Source organism: Protomyctophum parallelum, assembly GCF_964188405.1.
Source record: "Protomyctophum parallelum genome assembly, chromosome: 7".
Taxonomy (NCBI): domain Eukaryota; kingdom Metazoa; phylum Chordata; class Actinopteri; order Myctophiformes; family Myctophidae; genus Protomyctophum; species Protomyctophum parallelum.
The window spans coordinates 48,419,317-48,444,235 of record NC_139705.1 but is presented as its reverse complement, the minus strand read 5'-3'; the positions used below and the strand labels follow the sequence as shown (position 1 = coordinate 48,444,235).

Below are 24,919 nucleotides of genomic sequence, written 5' to 3'. Positions count from 1 at the left end.
TTATGGATGTTCTGATATTATGCACCGCTTTTTGCCCACAACATATCTAAGAGAAAGTGCTGTGCTGCGCATTATCTTCAACCTCTAACATTTAATGGAACTATTTATCTATGTATTATGTCTTCAGGCCAATTCTATCCTCCCACTGCTTTGTGACTGCTGTTGTTCTCCACTGGCTCACCTGCCAGTTAGGAGTCCGCCCCTCTGGGAGGACGTACTGTTGTACCCTACTGCTGGGGAGGACGTACTGTTGTACCCTACTGCTGGGGAGGACGTACTGTTGTACCCTACTGCTGGGGAGGACGTACTGTTGTACCCTACTGCTGGGGAGGACGTACTGTTGTACCCTACTGCTGGCTCTCCTGTCAGTGATGAAGGCCTGATTTGTCCTTGGCTTTTACTTTTACTCTGTGTCACGCACAGAGAATTGCAGATCTTTGAGCTTGTAGATCTGCTATTTTCTGCTATGTGTGACACCGTCACACCAGTATGAAATTAAGTATGAATCTGCGATAATGAATGACATGGTAGCTCAGGTGCTATTAACCCCTTTTGTTGCTAGCATTATGTTATGCTTTAGCTATTTAAAAAATAGCAGATCTACAAGCTCGTAGCGCGCCACCGAGTGGCGCGCTATGAGCTTGTAGGTCTGCTATTTTTGAAAAATCGAAAGAACGACTGACATAGAAACATGGCTTTTTCAGAAAACCGTCATTTTCAAACAGACATTTTTAGAATCTGATCTCAGGTCAAAATGGGTTAAAGGGATTGTGACATTAAAAAAAAGGTTTTGGAATTGTTCTTGTTTTTTTTAGGTTTTCTAATCTCAATTGCACCCAAAAAACATGAACTTTTAACATTCAGTAGATTTTCTGTGATCTGGGGTTTTCTGGCTCAAACAGGTGCTCTGATTTGCCGGCAGTACGTGACATCACTTACTGCAAATCCCATATATGTCAATGGGATTTGCCAGCAGATGTCACTGTTTCACTGTGTTGCCTGTTTTCATTGTAGCTCAAAAGGCCCAAAAAACCCCAAAGAAAACTTCAGACCACAGAAAATCCACTGAATGTTCAAAGTTCAGGTTTTTTGGGTGTAATTGAGGTCATAAAACCTAAAATAAAAAATAAAAATAAATGAAAATTAATGTCATAAAACCTTTAAGGTCTTTGTGATGATGGTCATGAGAAGAGGCAGTATACTCAAGCTATAGTTTCTTGCAGTTGTACAGTACAGGCAGTGCTTTGTCATCATCACGGTTCAGAGACCCTAATGGGTTTTGTCAGTTAATCATTTTGAAATATGAGGGGAATGACATTGATGGCCGCCCCCATCCGTCTGATGGCACTCCACAATGACATGGTGCTCTGGACATAAGAGCTTATACATGTTCAACATGTGAGTGATTGGTGGCTGATCAGTCAGATTTCCTGCCGTCCTCAGGGCTATACGCTCAGCTATTGATTGATATTAAAATGTATGCTTTTTTAATTATTATTATTTCCCTGGCCACTGTATACAGCGCTGACATTGATTTATTGATCATTTCTCCATTGCTCCTGCCTGACACACAGCCTCGGGGGGTGTGACTGACGAGGACTTTTACCATCGACACCTAAACTGCGGTGCATGTCTTTCAATTTAAAAGAAGAAAAGAAAGAAAAATAACCCACTGTTTAAGGAAACAGTGCTTCAGCGTTCAGCGTGTTCTGACTCAGGACTAACTCAGGCGTTGTGTGGGTTTTTGTGCAGCGGCAGCATCGAGATCTGATCGATAGGAAGCAGGTTGGGATTTAATCCAAACTGGATTAGACTTCCAGTAGGAGCAACCTGCTGCGTCTGAGCTTTATACTGACGGACAGACAGACAGACAGACAGACTGGTGCTGCATGATTCACCCTCCCTCATCTCATTTAAAACCTTCAAACGCTGCATACTTTGTACTTCACCTTCACCTAAATGTATCTCTTTACGTCATCCTAAATATTTATAGTTCCAATCTGAGGATGATTATTATTTACATACTCTCTTTAAAGTACACTTACTTTGTGCTGAAGTATCAGCAGCTAATGCAGACCATCTCACAGCTAGGCTACAGATGTAAACTTTTAGTTTTTATCTTTGGCAGCCTAGGGAATGTGCATCAGTTGGTTTTGAGGGGCTTACAAATGGCCGGCCTTTCCAAAAGGAGAGCCAAGCAGTTAGCTCAGTTTCAGCCATTATAGGAAGCCGCTCAATTTGGAGGAGGCGTTGTTTCCTTTATCCATGATTTATGTCTGCTGCCCTGTGCCCGACATGTCAGCTGTACTGTATGTAACGATGCTGCCCTGTGCCCGACATGTCAGCTGTACTGTATGTAACGATGCTGTCCTGTGTCTGACATGTCAGCTGTACTGTATGTAACGATGCTGCCCTGTGCCCGACATGTCAGCTGTACTGTATGTAACGATGCTGCCCTGTGTCCGACATGTCAGCTGTACTGTATGTAACGATGCTGCCCTGTGCCCGACATGTCAGCTGTACTGTATGTAACGATGCTGCCCTGTGTCCGACATGTCAGCTGTACTGTATGTAACGATGCTTTGCCGTCCATGCACGTTGTAACTGTCTGCTCTCCCACTGTCAAACTGCACTGGCAGTGTTTATGTCCTTTGTACAAGGTATTCCTGTACTTCTCATTATGTGGACATAAATAAACATTTCAAGTGTGTGTGCGTGTGTTGTATAATGTATTTCAGTAATGTGATGTTGTGTTGTGTCTCCAGGGCTGTAATGTGATGTTGTGTTGTGTCTCCAGGGCTGTAATGTGATGTTGTGTTGTGTCTCCAGGGCTGTAACGTGATGGAGGATCAGGACCTGAGGGAGATCGGGATCACAGATCCAGGTCATCGTAGGAAGATCCTGCATGCGGCGCGCTCCCTGCCCAAGGTGAGGAAACCTCTACAGCATCATATGTCAAACTCAAGGCTCAACGGGGGCCAAATCAGGCCCGTGAATGAATTATCTTTGGCCCGCCAGGATGATATTTAATTAGTATTAGAACTGGCCCTCTGGTATATTGCACGGACCACCATAATACTGCAAGTCCCACAATGCACTGCGAGTGCATTGGCGCGTATCGAGGGCCCGCGGGCGCAAGCCTGCGTCTTCTCTACCCCTCTCCTACCCCTCGCCTACCCCTCTCCTACCCCTCTCCTACCCCTCTCCTACCCCTCTCCTACCCCTCTCCTACCCCTCTGCCTACCCCTCTCCTACCCCTCTCCTACCCCTCTCCTACCCCTCTCCTACCCCTCGCCTACCCCTCTCCTACCCCTCGCCTACCCCTCGCCTACCCCTCTCCTACCCCTCTCCTACCCCTCTCCTACCCCTCGCCTACCCCTCTCCTACCCCTCTCCTACCCCTCGCCTACCCCTCTCCTACCCCTCTTCTACCCCTCGCCTACCCCTCTCCTACCCCTCTCCTACCCCTCTCCTACCCCTCTGCTACCCCTCTCCTACCCCTCTCCTACCCCTCTGCTACCCCTCTCCTACCCCTCTGCCTACCCCTCTCCTACCCCTCTCCTACCCCTCTCCTACCCCTCGCCTACCCCTCTCCTACCCCTCTCCTACCCCTCGCCTACCCCTCTCCTACCCCTCTCCTACCCCTCTCCTACCCCTCTCCTACCCCTCTTCTACCCCTCGCCTACCCCTCTCCTACCCCTCTCCTACCCCTCTCCTACCCCTCTGCTACCCCTCTCCTACCCCTCTGCTACCCCTCTCCTACCCCTCGCCTACCCCTCTCCTACCCCTCTCCTACCCCTCTGCTACCCCTCTCCTACCCCTCTCCTACCCCTCTGCTACACCTCTCCTACCCCTCTCCTACCCCTCTCCTACCCCTCTGCTACCCCTCTCCTACCCCTCTCCTACCCCTCTCCTACCCCTCTCCTACCCCTCTGCTACCCCTCTCCTACCCCTCTCCTACCCCTCTCCTACCCCTCTCCTACCCCTCTCTCCTACCCCTCCTACCCTCTCCTACCCCTCTCCTACCCCTCTCCTACCCCTCTCCTACCCCTCTGCTACCCCTCTCCTACCCCTCTCCTACCCCTCGCCTACCCCTCTCCTACCCCTCTCCTACCCCTCTCCTACCCCTCTCCTACCCCTCGCCTACCCCTCTCCTACCCCTCTCCTACCCCTCTTCTACCCCTCTCATACCCCTCTCCTACCCCTCGCCTACCCCTCTCATACCCCTCTCCTACCCCTCTCCTACCCCTCGCCTACCCCTCGCCTACCCCTCGCCTACCCCTCTCCCCAAAACTGGCTAAAAGAAAAGTGGACTCTAAAAGCGGGTTTTCAAGTCAGGTGGTAGGCAGAGGGCAAACGTCTGTGTGTCTTCTGTGTGGCTGTAATGAAATAATATCACCTGAGAAGACTATGAATGCAACTGATTTGATTTACTTTCTCATTTTACTATGAAAGCAGTGCTTTGTGAGGATCATAGAACAGGGAACTGAGCTTGATTATAATGTATTTTCAGTTTTTAATACATTGGGGTTTTTTATCAAGTCTCAACAGCAAAATAATGGAAAGATATGTTTTATGAATCTGATTTGAAATTTTAAATCTGATTTGTAAACATGTGTCTCAGTGTGGAGTGTGGACACTCCTGATTTACTTTGTTGCACAACGGTGTCACTTGCCCAAAATCAGATTAATAATATCTATCACAATGTGGCATACTGTATGAACTTTTACATGTCTGCGAAATCTTTAGGACAGTCAGTCCTTAAAGATCACATTTGATAAAACAATTTGGCTTTTGTGAGCTTGTAGATCTGCTATTTTGGGAAAGTTTAGATTTGTGTTGTGCCAAAGTACTAAGGCCCTCATTTATCAATCGAGTGTAAAATCTGCCACAAATTCGAGTGCAGGTTTCGTAGTACACCCACGTCTCCACGGCATTTATAAAGTGATCGCAAACAGCTGATCCTTCCTTAATTTCGTTCTCACGTTAATAAATGTCACGGCTGAATTTGATCAGGCACGCCCTAAGAAATCAAGCCTCGCCCTCGTTTTTGCGACCTGAACCACTGCTATACGATCTGGAAACCATGGTTACCGTGCCTTTCTGCCCGCCTCACCCCCCTCTCTCATACACACACACACACACACACACACACACACACACACAGACGCACACAAGCTGCACGCACACGCAACTTGCAAGCCCAACTAACTGGTGTGTTGTTAAATAAATAAACAACGAACACCTGCATGAATTAAATAAAGTTGTAGGCCTACCCTGTCTGTTCCCTCTCACCTCGCTTGCCTTGCTGTCATGTCCACGCACGCACGCACCTACATGACACATTAAATAAAGCTGTCTGTTTCTCCTCTCGCTTCGTTTCCCTTGCTGCCCGCCTCACCCCCCGCACACATATCGCAATTTTTCACTGTGTGTTGTTAGTTGTATATTAAATCATTAAAGTATTTTTAATTTAATATACAACAAGATATATTAGTGAACGAAAACCTGAACCTGTGAACCATAATTAAATAACAAATAGGCACACACACGCTGCTGTTTTGCAGGTGCTCCTCCTGTCCAGTGTGTCTGTCTGTCTGTCTGTCTGTCTGTCTGTCTGTCTGTCTGTCTCTCTCTATCACAGTGGTCCGTCCGTGACCAACTGACCATGCACGTTCCGACGTTCGACAGTCTATTTAGATTGCCTCGCAGACGTTAGTCACTGCAGTGGCCGCCGGCCGGGCTGTCAACTGTCATTATATGAATGTGCAGCAAAAACCGTATATAGCCTCATGTGGCTGGTGGTTGCTTGGCTGGGTAATATACCTATATATCTCCGATGTAGTTCCCACTTGCGCTGGGAGCCTGGCACGGTACATTTGGCATTGAGCGACGCGTCGGGTGTATTATATTGCACATAGGCCTACCGTAAGAAAGACATCGGCCTTCATGCTGTAGATTAGGCTACAGTAGGATACCACGTTGGGACTGCTGCACTATACTCTCCAACGTCCCGTCATGGAAATATTTCAGCACAGACAGCCCAAATCCTCGCATGTATGCGCTCATGCAAAACACTGTTTAAATGGCTTAAGCATCTCTTGCAACATTGTTTTTAATTGCGCGATTTTATCTCCTACTAATTTCATATGACACATGTATTCCTTAACATTTTTATTTATTTATTTTTTACATGTAGCCCATATACATTATACATACCTTTTATATAAACATTTTAGGAGTGAATACATATATGTTTAGATGCCTGAGACAGCCTCTCAGGCATGTCAGACAAGGCTGCTCCGCTTGTGTAAAACAGAAAAACAGCGTACGCCAGCTGAAGAGTAGACGTGACTATTTGTCCTACTCAAGTTCAATTTCAAGCTTTGCCGGAAATGTTAAATGCCGAAAATGTCGGTAATTTCGGCGTGCGCCCATATTTTGGCGTACGCACGGTTGATAAATGAGGGCCTAAGAGTGGTGTTTTAACGGTGTTTTTGTCTCCCCCTGCAGGTGAAAGGTGTGGGCTGCGACGGCAGTGGCTCCTTGTCGTCCTGGTTGGACTCGCTGGGCCTCCAGGAGTATTTAAGCAACTTCCTGTCCAGCGGCTACCGCTCCCTGGACTGTGTGAAGAACCTGTGGGAGCTGGAGATCGTCAACGTGAGTCACATGTCCACAATTTAGGCATTTAGCAGACGCTCTTAATCCAGAGCCATTTACATTAAAGGACCACTTCACCACTTTTCAACCTATCTTCATATAACAGGTCCTCACTAATAATCATGATAAAATGGCACGATTGTTTTCTACTCAGTCTGTGTCTCATAGGAGGGCTGTGGGCAGTTTAGAAACCGTCTTCCAGTGACATCATCATTAGGCAGATTCTTTTTTAAACAAGATTTTTTTACAAAAAATGTTTGGATTTTCATTATCGTGAGAACGATGGCTTCCATTTTCGCATTGCAACTTTTCAGGACTAGAAAGCCTGCAGTTTTTATTAGCGTGTATTCCCCATTGATGATGTCACTGGAAGACAGTTTCTGAACTGCCCACAGCCCTCCTATGAGACACAGACTGAGTAGAAACAAATTGCGCCATTTTTTTCATGATTATTAGTGAGGACTTATTATATGAAGATAGGTTGAAAAGTGGTGAAGTGGTCCTTTAAGCAAGAACAAAAAGCATGGGAATACATCACATAAAAAGCATTTATCATGAAACATGAGTAAGTGGAATATCTATATAATGAAACTATACATATAAACTATACATATAAACTATACATACAATGTAATTATAGTGCTGTCTACATAACATGCTATAAGTCTGTATCAAATGCTATCTAAGTCTACAGAAATGCTATCTAAGGGGGTAGGGAAAGTGCTATGGGCCATGATGGAGTCTGAAAAGGTGGGTTTTCAGACTACGGCGGAAGATGTCACATCACACCATTATGCAGATGAGTGGGTCGATGCACGTTTTGAATGTACGTTGTTGGTTTCAATCCCTCTCTCTCCTCCACGGCAGGTTTTAAAGATCACCCTGCTGGGACACAGGAAACGCATCATCGCCTCGTTAGCGGAGCGGCCGTACGAGGAGCCTCCGGTCAAGCCTCCACGTCTGTCCCAGATCAGGGTGAGGACGTCCTTCTGTCTTCTGTCTGTCTTCTGTCTGTCTGTCTTCTGTCTTGTCCCAGATCAGGGTGAGGAGAACGTCCTTCTGTCTTCTGTCTGTCTTCTGGCTGTCTGTCTGTCTGTCTGTCTGTCTGTCTTCTGTCTGTCTGTCTTCTGTCTGTCTTCTGTCTTGTCCCAGATCAGGGTGAGGAGAACGTCCTTCTGTCTTCTGTCTGTCTTCTGTCTGTCTGTCTGTCTGTCTGTCTTCTGTCTGTCTGTCTGTCTTCTGTCTGTCTGTCTTCTGTCTGTCTTCTGTCTTGTCCCAGATCAGGGTGAGGAGAACGTCCTTCTGTTTTTTCTGTCTGTCTTCTGTCTTGTCCCAGATCAGGGTGAGGAGAACGTCCTTCTGTCTTCCAGAACCAGAACCAGAACCACCAGAACTCCTTTCAAACTGTTGCTGTCGATTCGAATTAGAATCGCGATTCCCGTTATGAACGATTCAAAATCGATTCATAATTTCCAAAAATCAAGTAGTTTTCACTACATGGTGTTTGTGATATGAAATGTAAGCTTACCCTAACCCATTCTGAACGGGAACCCCTTTTGGTGTTAGCATCATGTTATACTTTAGCTATTGAAAAATAGCAAGCTCATAGCGCGCCACCGAGTGGCGCGCTACGAGCTTGTAGTTCTGCTATTTTTGAAAAATCGAAGAACGACTGACATTTTTAGAATCTGATCTCAGGTCAGAATGGGTTAATCAGACCAGTGTGTGTCCAGTGGAAACCTCGTATGAATCTGATCTCACGTCAGAATCGGTTAAAGGTGTGATAACCCTCTACCCCTCCAGATTCAGGACCTCCCGGGGTCTCAGAGCTCCTCTCCTCTCAGTCAGTTGGACTCCTACTCGGGGCGCTCCATGGACCCTCTGCTGCCCCCTATAGAACCCACCAGGAAACACACTGACTACGAGATCGCCCAGAGAGTCCGCAGCGACCGACACAGATCCCACGTATGTCTCATTAACCCATTTTTTGGGTGGGAACCCCTTTTGGTGTTCGCATCATGTCATGCTTTAGCTATTGAAAAATAGCAGATCTACAAGCTCATAGTGGCGCGCTACGAGCTTGTAGGTCTGCTATTTTTGAAAAATAAATGAAGAACCACTGACATAGAAACGTAGCCTTTTCAGAAAACTGTCAGGATGTAGAAGACATTTATAGAATCTGATCTCGGGTCAAAATGGGTTAATTATGATCATTTCATCATGATCACGATGATCAGCTGCGTGTCATGAATGATACCCCTCCCCCCAACAGGAGCGCTATGAGGAGCGGTACCGGGAACCCCGCCTGACGCTTCGGCCTCCCAGCTTGGCGGCGCCGTGCGCTCCGGTCCAGAACTGGCACCATCAGCCCGAGAAACTCATCTTTGAATCCTGCGGTTATGAAGCCAATGTAATGTACACCTCTCTCTCTCTCTATCTCTCTCTCAATGTAATGTACACCTCTCTCTCTCTCTCTCTCTCTCTCTCTCTCTCTCTCAATGTAATGTACTCCTCTCTCTCTCTCAATGTAATGTACTCCTCTCTCTCTCTCAATGTAATGTACTCCTCTCTCTCTCAATGTAATGTACTCCTCTCTCTCTCTCATACGATAAACTGCACGACGATTCGCGAAGATAGAAGATCTACAAGCTCACGACATGTGGTCTTGTGTAGCCAATTTATTTCCTCCCTGTTTGTGGACTGTATGGGTCCACTCGGTTGCATTTTTGTACATTACATTGTATATCGATATAGGCTATTTGAAAACGGCAGATCTACAAGCTTACGACTGTTTTCAAAACAAAGGACCACTTGGCCTAATGCATTTCAAACTGGGGGTGCTTGAAATTATTTGCATCACTGTTTTAACCCATTCTGAACGGGCACCCATTTTGGTGTCAGCATCATGTTATGCTTTAGCTATTTAAAAATAGCAGATCTACAAGCTCATATCGCGCCACCGAGTGGCGCGATACGAGCTTGTAGGTCTGCTATTTTTGAAAAATCGAAGAGCGACTGACATTTTTAGAATCTGATCTCAGGTCAGAATGGGTTCATCAGACCAGTGTGTGTCCGGCGGAAACCTCGTATGAATCTGATCTCAGGTCAGAATGTATTAAACCACAGAGCTTATTATCTCCCATGGCTTTAGAGTTTTAGAGCCGTCAGGCGGTCCCCGAAACTTTGAACACTCTTTTACCCCCCGAGATGCACCTAATTGCATTTATGTTTTTAAATTAACAGTCTTAAATTTAGCATACTAGACGACATTGTTGCCGAGGGCCACAGCTGTTGCAAGGTTACACTGTGCATGCGTGTGTGCGAGCGAGTGAGTCAGTGTGTGTGTGTGTGTGTGCGTGTGTGCGTGTGCGTGCGTGCGTGCGTGCGTGATGCATTCGATGATGAGATCAAGAGAACAAATCCTTCCCCATGATACGGCTAATCTTTGTCTCAGGCCAATGCAATGAATAGAGCAATTATTGAGCCATTCAAGGTCACAACTGTGCAGTGGTAGAAACCACGTAACTAAGTACTTGAGTACTAATCTTTCCCGGCACAAAACATTTTCAGAGGGGTGTCCGTGGCCAAATGCATATCATTTTGGGGGGTCTACCATGGCACGACACAGTTTGACAACTAGAACTGATGATTTATAATTCATTATTTGTCATTTTTTCTTAGATTTGGTTGTTTTAAAATTAAATTAACTTTTTTTTTTATGAAAATAAATAAATATAGTTTCTTTTTTATGTATGAAAAGACATGGGATTTCTACTTGAGTCGTGACCCATAAAAAAATTGTCTGTGACCCACAAATTGGGTCCCGACCCACTGTTTGAGAAATAGTAGCAGTATTTCTCAATGGGCGACTGGCTCAGGAGGTAGAGCAGGTCGTCCAATGATCCATGGGTCTGTGGCTCAGGAGGTAGAGCAGGTGGTCCAGTGATCCATGGGTCTGTGGCTCAGGAGGTAGAGCAGGTGGTCCAATGATCCATGGGTCTGTGGCTCAGGAGGTAGAGCAGGTGGTCCAATGATCCATGGGTCTGTGGCTCAGGAGGTAGAGCAGGTGGTCCAATGATCCATGGGTCTGTGGCTCAGGAGGTAGAGCAGGTGGTCCAATGATCCATGGGTCTGTGGCTCAGGAGGTAGAGCAGGTGGTCCAATGATCCATGGGTCTGTGGCTCAGGAGGTAGAGCAGGTCGTCCAATGATCCATGGGTCTGTGGCTCAGGAGGTAGAGCAGGTCGTCCAATGATCCATGGGTCGGCGGTTCGAATCCCGGCTCCTCCTCCTGTCTACATCGAAGTGTCCTTGGGCAAAGACACTGAACCCCAAATTGCTCCCGATGTGCTGGTTGGTGCCTTGCATGACTTCCGCCACAATCGGTGTATGAATGTGTGTGTGAATGGGTGAATGTAATGCACAATCTATGTAAAGCGCCTTGGATAAAGGCACTATATAAATTTACCATTTATATCTCCATGTCTCTTTCTCCTGTGTCCTTCCAGTACCTGGGCTCTATGCTGATCAAAGACCTCCGAGGTACTGAGTCCACACAGGATGCCTGCTCCAAGATGAGGGTAGGTCACACTTCTGTTCTGGGTCGGTCCGCGGCCCAAATACATATACATTTAATGGTCCTTGACTTGAAAAGGTTTTGAGCGTATCTAAATGACGTTATCATGCTCATATCTAAGTGAAGCAACATGTGACATGTTGTCTTTAGACACAGATGTCTCTGTTGTCCTCTGTCCTCCTCCAGAGATCCACAGAGCAGATGAGGAAGTTTCCCACCATCGTGCTGTCCATCACCTACAAGGGGGTGAAGTTCATCGACGCTGCCAACAAGGTCAGTCCACTATAGCTGAGCACTGGGGATGAGCTGCCATGCTGCCTCCTCCTTATACTGCCTTCACAGGTGAAGGTAGTGATTAAGGCTCTGTTCCAAAGGACAGTGCCCTCATCTTTTTGTTTCCTTGAATTGGCCTCTGCGGGCTCCGCCCCAATAGAACGTGGATAACAGGATGTTGGCCCATTTGGTCCGCCCTCAGCCCTCCTCTTCCTGTGGCCTATGCTTTCATTACACTAATAATGTATACACACATTCTGAATGCCCCTGCCGACAGATTCGGTAGCGCAGCTCACAAAATGTAACAGAGCCTTCATTAGTATCATTGGTAACACCTGAGAATGGGCCCGATTTATTTTCAATTTGGCTACTGTGAATAATGCATAATGTACTGTACTGTATTCAGCGCTAGACGGTTTCAAACAACTCAAACACCTCTCAGCTCTCACCTCCCATTTCCCTGACTTCAGTCTGTCTTTCACGCACCACTACGTTTCATTGCAGTCTTTAGCCCATTCTGACCGGGCACCCATTTTGGTGTTAGCATCATGTTATGCTTTATCTATTGAAAAATAGCAGATCTACAAGCTCATATCGCGCCACCGAGTGGCGCGATATGAGCTTGTAGGTCTGCTATTTTTGAAAAATCGAAGAGCGACTGACATTTTTAGAATCTGATCTCAGGTCAGAATGGGTTCATCAGACCAGTGTGTGTCCGGCGGAAACCTCGTATGAATCTGATCTCAGGTCAGAATGGGTTAGTTTTATGTCGGTGAGTTTTATGCTGTTTTTTGCTGATGTTGATGCCGTCCAATAAACCAATAAGACACCTGATGGAGAGAGCGCTGCGTCTTTGAAGACGTCCTGCACCAAATATCATTATTCACAGCTTAGGTCGTTGCTCTCAGGTGGAAACCTTATATGTCCATAACCCATTCTGACCTGAGATCAGATTCATACGAGGTTTCCGCCAGACACACACTGGTCTGATGAACCCATTCTGACCTGAGATCAGATTCTAAAAATGTCAGTCGCTCTTCGATTTTTCAAAAATAGCAGACCTACAAGCTCGTATCGCGCCACTCGGTGGCGCGATATGAGATTGTAGATCTGCTATTTTTCAATAGCTAAAGCATAACATGATGCTAACACCAAAATGGGTGCCCGGTCAGAATGGGATAACTAGAATTAAAAAAATAAATGGCAAAAGTAGCTGATCCACAAGCTCAAGATCTGATTCTTTTGATGCTTTTGTGTGACACTGTAGTAATAGTATGATCAAGTAGGGCGTTGATTTGTAAAAAAGACCCGTCCGAAGTCCGAATACGGACATACATAAGAGGTTTCTGCCCGACAGCAACAATATCATAGTTTACACATTGCTCAGTGGAACCATATTCTGTTATTGTTGTCTCGTTACCCATGACTCCACCCCTCCGTTACAGAACATCATAGTTTACACATTACTCAGTGGAACCATATTCTGTTATTGTCTCGTTACCCATGACTCCACCCCTCCGTTACAGAACATCATAGTTTACACATTACTCAGTGGAACCATATTCTGTTATTGTCTCGTTACCCATGACTCCACCCCTCCGTTACAGAACATCATAGTTTACACATTACTCAGTGGAACCATATTCTGTTATTGTATCGTTACCCATGACTCCACCCCTCCGTTACAGAACATCATAGCGGAGCACGAGATCCGGAACATCTCGTGCGCGGCTCAGGACCCAGAGGACCTGTGCACGTTCGCCTACATCACCAAGGACCTGCAGACCAGCCACCACTACTGTCACGTGTTCAGCACCGTGGACGTGGTAAGAACTGGAGAGCTTCTGCCCGTAACATTTTCCTTCCCAATCTCCGGTATCGAGTACCGGACCGGTCCGATACCGAGTACCGGTCTGATACGTATCGAGTACCGGTCCGATACGTATCGAGTACCGGTCCAGTCCGATACCAGCGTGTAAGTAAAGAAATCTAGTGGGGTCCAGGGACATTCGGGGCAGTGTTACTTGTCTCGACTAAGACTAAAAGACTAAGATTTTGATATTTTGTCGACTAAGACAAAATAATTTCAGATGACTAAATAGGACTAAAGACTAGGACTATGGGGGTCCTTGACCATGAAAATATAATTGTTAACGTGCAGCTACAATTATTAAAATAATAATGTGAATAGTACAGTAAGAGTTTAGGGTAGTGCAACGTACAGCAACTGAAGCATTTAAAACTGTAAGTGAAATGGCATCATGTGATAAATGACGTGGCATCGGTACGGGCATAGACTGGCATTACTCGCACTCTTAATGCCATCATATATTGAGGAATCAATGGATATATGTGCCTGCAATCTGCATGTCCAGTCTTCATCACCTCTATCTCTACACCCTCTAGTCTCACTGCAGTATGCATGGCCTGGTCTTCATCACCTCTATCTCATTCTCTACACCCTCTTATCTCTGGGATGTTTGACACTCCACTGGGGACTTGTTTCCCCCTCTCTACTCAAAGTGCCTTTCTGTGCTCGAGTTAATCCTCAAATACCTTCCACCGTCCTGCCCAGAGTTCTGATCATTAAGCCTCCTAATCTGCCACTATAACATTACATACAGACAGAGAGCCAGGGTCAGCCCAGGCCACCGGCTAACACAAGTAGTTTATTCCTGCTATACCGTCGGGGCGAAAACCTCTTATCTCCTTTTGTTTTTGTAAATTAATGTCCTACTTGATCATACTACAGTAACAGTGTCACACAAAAGCATACAATTCAATTCAATTCAATTCAAAGGGCTTTATTGGCATGAGAAAACATACGTTTACATTGCCAAAGCAGAAAGAACAATACAACAATACAATCATAATGTAATAATACAAGCATGCAAAGTAGCAGATCCACAAGCTCAACGAAATGCATCGCTTCACGATTTGCTACTTTAGGCCTGACGTCGAAATAAAAAAAAACGTTCGCTCTGAAAGAATATATATTCAAAGATTTGTGCTGCATTTTTACGATTTTTCAGACCTACAAGCTCGTAGCGCGCCACTCGGTGGCGCGCTATGAGCTTGTAGGTCTGCTATTTTTCAATAGCTAAAGTATAACATAATGCTTAGTTAAAACACCAAAAGGGGTTCCCGTCCAGAATTGACAGTTTTGGAGGTTTGGACATGTGAGGTTTCCACCCCGACAGAGGCGATATACTCTGTGTATGGCGTGTCCTCTGTGTGGCGTGTGTAACCGCCGTGGTCAGGTGACAGCCATGCAGAGGTTAATGGAGGATAACAGCCCCGAGATAGCATCAGCTATTTGAAACGGTATCGATCCGCCTGTAGCTATTGATCGAGAACCTCCCCCAGACAGACGCAGCAGTGTCAACATTCCTCTCCGCACCTCTCTCTGCGTACCGTACACACAGACAGACATCCCAGAGCCTTAACGGAACAGAGGACAGAGTTTTGATGTATTTTACTAAATAGAGGTTGGAGTCTTTTAGTCTTTACTAAATCGTCTTGTCTGGTGGAAACCTCATAACCCATTTTAGGCCTGAGGCCGATTCTAAAAACGCCTCTAAATCCTGACCTAAGTTTTCTGGAAAAACTTCAAATATTTTTTACATTTTTTAATACTGTACATGCTGTACAGATCCCCAAAAGGGGTTCCCTGCCTGAAGGGGTAAAACACCAAAAGGGGTTCCTGCAAAAAGTTAGAATATGGAGATAAGATGTTCCTGCCTGACAACAACGATATAGAGGATGGCGTAAAGATGGATCGACTGAGGAAGGACTCAAAGATAGATGTGATGTACATGGATACTAATCAATGAACAGTGCATGAATCAGCCAATCCACACACATTCAGACTGAGGAAGGACTCAAAGATAGATGTGATGTACATGGATACTAATCAATGAACAGTGCATGAATCAGCCAATCCACACACATTCAGAAGAGATGGCATGTTTGATCTGCCCTGTTTTTGTCTCATATAGTCACAGCATGGCGGGCCGGGCAGTATGACTGTACAGTAGTTCTATAAAGCAGTGCAGAATTGTATCTATAAACTATGAATAAAGGTTACGGTTAATTGCTCTTGATCTAAAGCTCCTGCTCTGGTCTGTTCCCAGGGTTAGTGCAGGGGTCTTCTTTAAGCATTGCTGTGAAATCTACATGATGTTAGCATCACTGTTCCTGAATCCTGTGTTCCACATCCTGGAACTATGCTGTTAAACGCCTTGTGAGCTTGTAGATCTGCTATTTTAGTCTATTGAAACAAAAGTAGCTTCATAAAAATCTACGAGCTACGGCTCCGGTTCAGTCTCTATCCTTTTAATACTCTATGCACAACAACACTGATGAGAACCCCATTCTCCTCTTCCAGAACCTGACCTATGAGATCATCCTGACGCTGGGCCAGGCGTTCTATCCTTTTAATACTCTATGCACAACAACACTGATGAGAACCCCATTCTCCTCCTCCTTCCAGAACCTGACCTATGAGATCATCCTGACGCTGGGCCAGGCGTTCGAGGTGGCCTATCAGCTGGCCCTGCAGGCCCAGAGGACCAAGCAGCAGCAGCAGCAGAGCCTCCCGGCGGTACCGGGCTCCTCGGAGCCCATGGAGAGCAGGTCGGGTCGGCCCACGCCCAGGCCCAGAGGCAGCGGCAGCGGACGCAAGTCAGGGGTGAGTCAGGCTTTAAAACCCATTATGGGGCCGGGAACCCCTTTTGGTGTTAGCATTATGCTATGCTTTAGCTATTGAAAAATAGCAGATCTACAAGATCTTGTAGATCTGCTATTTTTCGAAGAACGACTGACCTAGAAACATAGCTTTTTCAGAAAACTGTCAGGATGTAGAAGACATTTTATAGAATCTGATCTCTGGTCAGAATGGATTAAGTGGAGTTGATTATGCACAACGTCAGAGAGGTGCATTCTTAAACAGATTGCTCCAGTCTGATTGGCTGAGCGCCGCTCTAAAATAAATACTCTACACTAGTGGTTCTCAACCAGTGATCCTTTTTTTTTTATATTCTGTTTTCATTTTCAATTTTTCACAAAATACACAGAACACCCGTCCACAGCCCTCCCCCCTCCCCACATACATAGAATACTCAACCAGTGATGCTTGACGAGGTTCCAGGTGCGGTCCCCAGATAAATGAAGAGTTGGTAACCAAATGGACCCTTATAGATCTTTATTGCATTATTCTTTGAGTCTTGAGAGAGTGAAACAGTTAAATTATTGTTAAACATCTGCATTACGTAATTTACAAGACTACACACAAGTCTTTTTCATCAACGTTTGTCTAACATCAATACCGCGTCTGAGAGGCTAAATCTATTGAAATGGTGAGCATGGTTCAAATGGACCTTGATATGAAAAGGGTTGAAAACCACCGCTCTACACGTCTGTGTGTGACATTAATATTGGAAGTGAGGTTAGAACTTGTACTGTAGATGTTGCATTTGACTTGAGAGCCCTCTTGTGGCGTATCAAAGTATTGTCTTTTTGTTAATTTATTATGTTCTTACCTTCCAACGAGAATCAACTTGAAGATTTTTTTTAAATAAATATATATTATAGGCTATATTATAAACTAAATCGATTTGTCTGGTTAACCAATTAAGCCCTGGCTATTTGACCCTTTGTGGTAATTCTAATGAACATCGTATTTCATAGTGTGTGTGTGTGTGTGTGTGTGTGTGTGTGTGTGTGTGTGTGTGTGTGTCCTCCAGGGGGACGTGGTGGACCAGGAGACAGACGGTCAGTCTCAGGGCAGCGCCACATGGCTGGTCGACCCCAAGGACTCCAAACGCACTATCAGCACTAAGTATGAAACCACCATATTCTGATGTCTGGACCTCTGCTACCTTCTCACCTTCTGCTACCTTCTCACCTTCCTGATGAACTCTCTGCTACACCTTCTCACCTTCTGATGAACTCTCTGCTACCTTCTCACCTTCCTGATGAACTCTCTGCTACACCTTCTCACCTTCCTGATGAACTCTCTGCTACCTTCTCACCTTTCTGATGAACTCTCTGCTACCTTCTCACCTTCCTGATGAACTCTCTGCTACCTTCTCACCTTCCTGATGAACTCTCTGCTACCTTCTCACCTTCCTGATGAACTCTCTGCTACACCTTCTCACCTTCTGATGACCTCTCTGCTACCTTCTCACCTTCTGATGACCTCTCTGCTACCTTCTCACCTTCCTGATGAACTCTGCTACCTTCTCACCTTCCTGATGACCTCTCTGCTACCTTCTCACCTTCCTGACGGGCCTCCCTGAGCTCCCACCGTCCTGTCCTGTCCTGTCCTCTCCTTCTCTTCCTGCTGTGTGCCTTTTACTGCTGGACACTCTGGGTGGATGTCCCGTCCTGTCGTTAGGTGCCAATTGATTCCTCCCCACACACAGTTCCGTGTGCCGTCACTGGCTGTCCTACTGACTCACCTCCCAGTGAAGGAGCCCCATAGAGTATTAAAAGGATAGACTGATCTGGCGTGAAGCTCCGCCCCCTCCGCTATTCATGTCAGTGGAAGTTGCTCAGTGGCGTTTTGAAGCAGCCGGAGGGACCGTCTATTTCCGCCTTTTTGGGCGCATTTCCGCATTGGACCACCACATTTTGGAGGTCAAATGCGGAAGTGCAACCGAGCGCTCAATGTTATAAAGCCCAGCTGCACGGGGTTTCCTCGTCATGAATCCACGGGTCCGCCTGCAGTCCTTCCTCTTACCACTAGGGCCTCACTGGCCCCTTGAGGAGCCCCCACCGGGAGGACGTAGGTAGCGCCTCTGTCCTACGCCTCCCGCCCAACACTCCCCGCTGACGGGCTCCACCCCCAGCACGTAGGAGTGACAACTATCACCCTCCCCGCCCGGCCTCCTCCCTCCCCACCAACACGGTGGACACTCGATAAAGCACCGTGGTGGATTTAACTACAACTTCACCGGCTTCATTTGGCAGTTTTTGTGGCTCGGTGTAGCTTGAAAATACAACATTAGGATGTTTTCCGTCTTCATTGTTCATGAATGGTGCATTGGCACTACTTTAACCATTGTTACCTCCCGTCTCATTGTTCATGAATGGTGCATTGGCACTACTTTAACCCATTGTTACCTCCCGTCTCATTGTTCATGAATGGTGCATTGGCACTACTTTAACCCATTGTTACCTCCCGTCTCACAAACTCAATACTGATAGTTTAGCTTGCACCTGCAAGACCATTGCTCGGCCACGCCCCCCCAAAATCTCCATGAGCTCTGTTAGATAGTACTATAGTCTGTACAATAAGAACACACTGTAAACCATAGATATAGACGATAATAATGTGGAACAACCCACATGAACTTTGTTTCCTGGATACCAAATCCATCAATAAAAAAAAGGGGTGTGTCTCCTATCAACATGAGAGAGTTTGGATGAAACCGGCATCTAGTGTCCTCTGGCTGACAGACAGACAGACAGACAGACAGACAGACAGACAGACAGACAGACAGACAGACAGAGTCAGATATGGACCCTCTCCTTCACTGGTGTGATTGAACTACCAAACACACAACACTCTTCCTTCAAAGTTAAACCGTGTACTAGGCTCTATGCACTGCAGCCATTTTGGAAATAACCTGGGCCTCTTCCTACTGTGTTACTGATGATAGTAATGGAGGCTCTGTTCCATTCATGGTCTTAAAGATGGAGTGACACAATTTTTTCCACCCTAAAACATGATCATCGGGTATTATTACAATATAAGGGGGAAGAACCTTTTCCAAAAAGTGTACAGTATTTGTTAAAATCATGCTTTTATGTGGACACGCCCACCAGTTCATTAAGTATGCCTGGTTTGCCTGGTGGGTGGTGATGGGTGGTGATCCACCTGAACTGAAGCCGCACCCACAGCTGTTGTTGTATGATAAAGGGGGAGGGGTTAGGGGAGGGTCTGATAGTGTGATGTCACTATATTACTGTTTACTTCATTGGCCCGTTTGACCGTCAAGGGTTCAGCCTCCAGGAAGAAACCCTAAATACAAAGTTATACACCATTGCACATAAAAACAACTCCAGGGTGTCTAATGAAGTACTGTCACCTCATAGACACATGAAAAACTGGAAAAATACAAAAATGGTGGCACTCAGAGTCAGGGTGCTGCTATATGTGTCATGTTGGCTCACTGGGAAACACTGTGCTACACCAGTGGCTCTCAAAGTGTCCTTGACTGGGTTCCAATTAATGACCCGCACATACAGGTGTGTAACTCTCTGAGAGTGCATACAAATGGAACCAAATGGACCTGTAAGGAAGGGTCCATTTGGTTCCATTTGTACACTCTCAGAGTTAAGGTGGTTGTCCTTGAAATAAGATAAATAAATAAATAAAAACTTTGAGGACCATTGATTGTGCCACAATAAATGGAACAGAGCCTTTTTGGGGCGGGATCCCCTTTTGGTGTTGGCATTATGTTATGCTTTAGCTATTGAAAAATAGCTGATCTACAAGCTCATAGCGCGCCACCGAGTGGCGCGCTATGAGCTTGTAGGTCTGCTATTTTTGAAAAATCGAAGAACGACTGACATAGAAACATAGCTTTTTCAGAAAACTGTCAGGATGTAGAAGACATTTTTAAAATCTGATCTTTTTTTTTTAAATAATATTTGTTTTATTTGGAAAGAGCAGTACATTACAGATAGCATCTTCACATATGACACACGAGCAATTCCCAAGATTTTTCCTTCTTTTCTTCTCCACCCCTCTTCCCTCCCTCATCCCCCCTCCATGTGGCTCCAACTCCAATGTCTCTGTATAGTCCTTTTTCATATGACATCAAGTCCACACTTAAAGGTTTTATGACATTCATTTTCATTTATTTTTCTTTTTCTTTTTTCTTTTAGGTTTTATGACCTCAATTACACCCAAAAAACCTGAACTTTGAACATTCAGTGGATTTTCTGTGGTCTGAAGTTTTCTTTGGGGTTTGGAAGGCTTTTGAGCTACAATGAAAACAGGCAACACAGTGAAAACAGTGACATCTGCTGGCAAATCCCATTGACATATATGGGATTTGCAGTAAGTGATGTCACTTACTGCCGGCAAATCAGAGCACCTGTTTGAGCCAGAAAACCCCAGATCACAGAAAATCTACTGAATGTTAAAAGTTCATGTTTTTTGGGTGCAATTGAGATTAGAAAACCTAAAAAAAACAAGAACAATTCCAAAACCTTTTTTTTAATGTCACAATCCCTTTAAAACAGGGACAAACAGGGCAATATCACTTCGGATTGTAACATTTCAGGAGGACAAAAAGAAAAGAGTGTTTTTTTTAATCTGATCTCAGGTCAAAATGGGTTAATCATAATAATTGCTATGACCTGTGATGGTAGTAGGGAGGGCCCAGTGCATAGAGCCTATTCCCTGCTGACCGGTCCATCCAATCCCAGGATGGGCCGTCCGTCCCGTCCCCCGTCCCCCGTCCTCCACTGTGTTCATGTGACTCACATTTAGTCAAACCTTCTTCTTCTTCTTCTGGTGCTTTTTCCCCCCTTGTTCTATTCCGTTAGGGTTAGGCGATGGCCGCTCTGAGAGGGTTTCTTTTCCCCATTCCGATCTCTGGACTTCCTAAAGACTACACCGTAGCAGAGAATCCACCGCACGACCTGTAGCCTGAACGGGCGGAGGAAAACGATGCCGTTGCTCTATGCATCAGCTGGACATCAATCATCAATACAGGGAAAACGCCAAAAAAAAACGTGAACCAGGCCCCAAACTGTAAAAACACTGAAGTCTCCCTGCTGGCTGCTGGCTACAGTAAGACAGAGGATTCATAGCATGTGGGAAAGGCGTGATACTCGCTGTTCTCCACTGGCCTCTCCGCACTACGTCGAGCTGCCAAAGAGGGCGCTAATGGTCACGCCTGGGATTCAAACCCAGATTTCCCACAAAGGAACGGACACTATAAGCGCAAAACATCTTAAAGACTATCGCCTAAAATACACAGGCCTAAGATATCTCCCTCCTTGGCCGGGGGAGGGGTTCTGCTAATCAGGCAGAGCCACGCCCACGACCACTACAGTAAGATTCTAGCACTGTGATACCAGTCTGTTTAGAGCTAATGATGTCAGCATCACATCTGTGTTTGGAGATAATGACGTTAGCATCACTGAGGGAATAGAATTGACCACATTCCTATGGTGGCCATTTTGCAGGTTTTTTTGTGTCTCTGCTATAATATACTGTAGATGACAAACATTTTACAGTTTTTAAAAGCATTTAAAAAATAGTTGATCTATTCTAGATCATGATCATGATCTATTCTATACTATACTAAGATATGGTCAACATTGGCCAAATTGTCAAATAGTATCTAATGAAAGAGCAAAGATATTGAAAATAGCCAAATCTACAAAGCTTGTAGATCTGTTAATATTCACAATATTTATCTGTGGAACCAAGTCAAACAAAATGTAACGCCTTCTTTTTTTGGGGGGGGGGGGGGGGGTTCGCTGCCTGAAACGTTTAAGAATCACTGCTCAGAGCAAAATGGCCACCATGTTTATATGGTCCTTGGAAAGCAGACAGAGAAGTGAACACCTTGAATAACCCTGCGTACAGTCAGTGTACTGTACTGTACTGTACTGTACTGTACTGTCAGCGGAGTGGTATATGATCTTTGCGTCTTCTCTTTCATTTCTCTTCTTACTTTTTTCACCCCCACAACAAATGCCTTGTGTGTGTGTGTGTGTGTGCGTGTGTGTGCGTGTGCGCGTGTGTGTGCGTGTGCATCGTTATTATCAATGCCTCTCTTTTTGTAGAGCCCTACCAAGGCAATATTTAACTTATGGCAGTTAAGTTAAGTTAAATATTACCTGCTGGGGAAAAAAATAACAAAAAGAAAACAAACAAAAAACATCACTTTGGCATTCATGGCCGTTTTGTTCAACCAGTTTGTGTATGAAGCATTTGGTAAGACTTTATATTAAGGTTGGGTCTATATCTCTGATGTATCATAATAGTGAATTATAATACATTTATGGTTTATCGCTTGTTATGAATGTCGGCCCTGACTTCCGCTCATGTGATCGGATCGGGACAAACCCCTATTTATAATGCACTTATAAGGCATTATAAGACTCGTTATATATGTTTATAATTATGTATGACAAACCTATAAATATAACGTCATTTTCAAATAATCGGAATGGGATCATCGGGAGTAAAAAACAAACCTGATGGGGACATCCCTAGTTATAATGCGTTAAAAATGCATTATGGACCTGACCTTTAACCCATTGAGACCAGGACAGAATTTAGATTTTAGCGTGAAAAATCTGTGAAAGTGCGAGAACTATACTTTAGAAGGCATTTGTGTGGAATCGGGGCCTCATGTTTTAATGGGGTTAAGTAAAGTGTTACCAAGCGTTTATTTTATTTTTAACTCCACGGTCTGTGTGCCTGTGTGTCTGTCTGTCTGTGTGCCTCCTCTATCTCCCCCTGTAGCTGAGCGACACTGTGGCCAAAACAAAAACAAAAAAAAAACCCCAGCGCTGTGAGAGGACAGGGGCGGCCATGACGGTCACCTACTGTATGCATCATCATGTCACATCACATGACCACGAGGAAGGATGCAGAGCTCTGGAGACCTCTGCTGGTCTCTGTCCTGTCCTGCATCGTATCTAGTCCATCCATCTAAAACACTCTCTCTCTCTCACACACACACACACACACGTTTATATTGCTATACCTGTGTGGGTATCAAATTCTTAGGATGGTAATTTTCCAAAATGCCTTTTTCCAAGCTTTTTTTTTTGGTTGCTGTTTTTTAACCTCGAGTTTTATTCAGTTTCATGCCGGTGTCATGCAACGGAAATAGCACAGGGGGCGCTGTTGTATCATTGCACGACACCAGTGCACGACTGCAGGTACGTATGAATCGGGCATAACTCTAACCCTTAACCCCTTGAACTCTAAATACATGCGCGCACGCACACACGCACACACACCTTTTTCAGCTTCCATGCCACTGCAAACAATGTGATGATCAATGTTCAACAATGCAGACATCTAGTGTCTTTTTAAAGGATTCATTAGTTGTTGTTTTTTTTGTTGTTTTTGCATGAGTGTGTCATGCAAATGTAGTATGTATCCATTCCATGAGACGGTGATTATTGCCTCTTAACAAGTTCCACAGTATGTGTCAGAAAGGGGGTTTTCTTTTCTCGTACGCGACACTAAAAACTCACGTTTTATATTCTGTCCGATGGAAGATATCGTCTCTGTCTGCTGGAAACCTCATTATGTCTACAACTGGTACTTTTCAGAAGTGAGCTTGTGCATTTGCTACTTCCGTGGCGCCCGGGGCTCCACCGGGCGCGTTGCGTCTCCGTCGCGTGCGTCAAAAAACGAACCGGGGCAATTTTAATGCAGTCACGCAGCGCGTGGAGCCACCCTTCATCGATTAAAAAGGGAACATTCCCTGACGGTGACTGTGACGGAGACGTGACGCTGACGCGCCCGGTGGAGCCCCCCGGTGTTATACTGTGGCGTCATCAAGTAGGGGGCGCTAATCTACAAAGAAAACAAACACAAAAGTTATAATTTGAGAGGTTTCTGCCCGACGGCAACGATAATGCAGCCTCGGCTGGCTTCGTTATAATCTCTGGTACTACAAAAAACATGATAAAGCATCTCTTTAATCCGCATTTTACAACTGTGATGGTCAGTGTGGGTCGTTAACGAGGGCTTATCGGGAGGGAGGGGGGGGGGGGGGCACAGAAATGTGACACTACACAGAGACCACTTTTGGTGGCTTTTTTTTTTTATTTGATTTTTGAAAATGTTGTTTTCTTGTATGTTTTTAATCTGTTTTAAATGCTGGAATTGAATCAGGTGTAGGACTAACTAATTCTCTTCCTTCACCAAAACTACTTCATTTTTGTTGTGTGCAGTTAATCTCTAGACCGATGATGTACTTGCCAAACCTGCTATGCAGGCCAATCAGATTATAGTAGATTTTCTTTTTCTTTAGCTGCTGAGCTAATAGAACACAGCATGATTCTATATATCTACCAGTATGTTGACATTTATGCCTGAGTTTTATACTTCCTCACACGATGGACTTGCGGTGCCCCGAAAATAGCCGATCTACAAGCTGTCTTGTTAGGTAATCACAGTAGGTAAAGGGGGGGGGAGTTGTTCATTCAGAGAATATTACGGCTCCACCCAGCAGAAGGCTGCTCAGATGGCTCTGGAGAGTCCCCCCAACCTGGGACGTCACTCAGAAGCTCTGTGTATGTAACACCAAAAAGAGTTCCCGCTCAAAATGGGTTATATCACCTCCCAACATCGACAGGAGAGCATGTGTTGTTCCTTAACACACAGATTATATTTCCGTCTAGTTCTGGGCTACAAGTC

At 45.3% G+C, this 24,919-nt stretch overlaps 1 protein-coding gene across 1 annotated transcript in view; it reads left to right on the top strand.

Moving 5' to 3' along the window:
* The window catches only part of LOC310861878 (ankyrin repeat and SAM domain-containing protein 1A), a 153,177-nt gene extending 128,908 nt beyond the window's left edge, over positions 1-24,269 (top strand). Inside the window, exons 18-28 of the mRNA XM_083769584.1 lie at positions 2,830-2,928; positions 6,514-6,660; positions 7,528-7,635; positions 8,464-8,625; positions 8,933-9,070; positions 11,168-11,239; positions 11,422-11,508; positions 13,197-13,334; positions 16,001-16,198; positions 17,253-17,347; positions 23,006-24,269. Coding sequence (XP_083625710.1) covers positions 2,830-2,928; positions 6,514-6,660; positions 7,528-7,635; positions 8,464-8,625; positions 8,933-9,070; positions 11,168-11,239; positions 11,422-11,508; positions 13,197-13,334; positions 16,001-16,198; positions 17,253-17,347; positions 23,006-23,009 — 1,248 coding nt within the window. The 3' untranslated portion in view covers positions 23,010-24,269. The remainder of the gene's footprint in view (positions 1-2,829; positions 2,929-6,513; positions 6,661-7,527; positions 7,636-8,463; positions 8,626-8,932; positions 9,071-11,167; positions 11,240-11,421; positions 11,509-13,196; positions 13,335-16,000; positions 16,199-17,252; positions 17,348-23,005) is intronic.
* Positions 24,270-24,919: the final 650 nt, after the last annotated feature.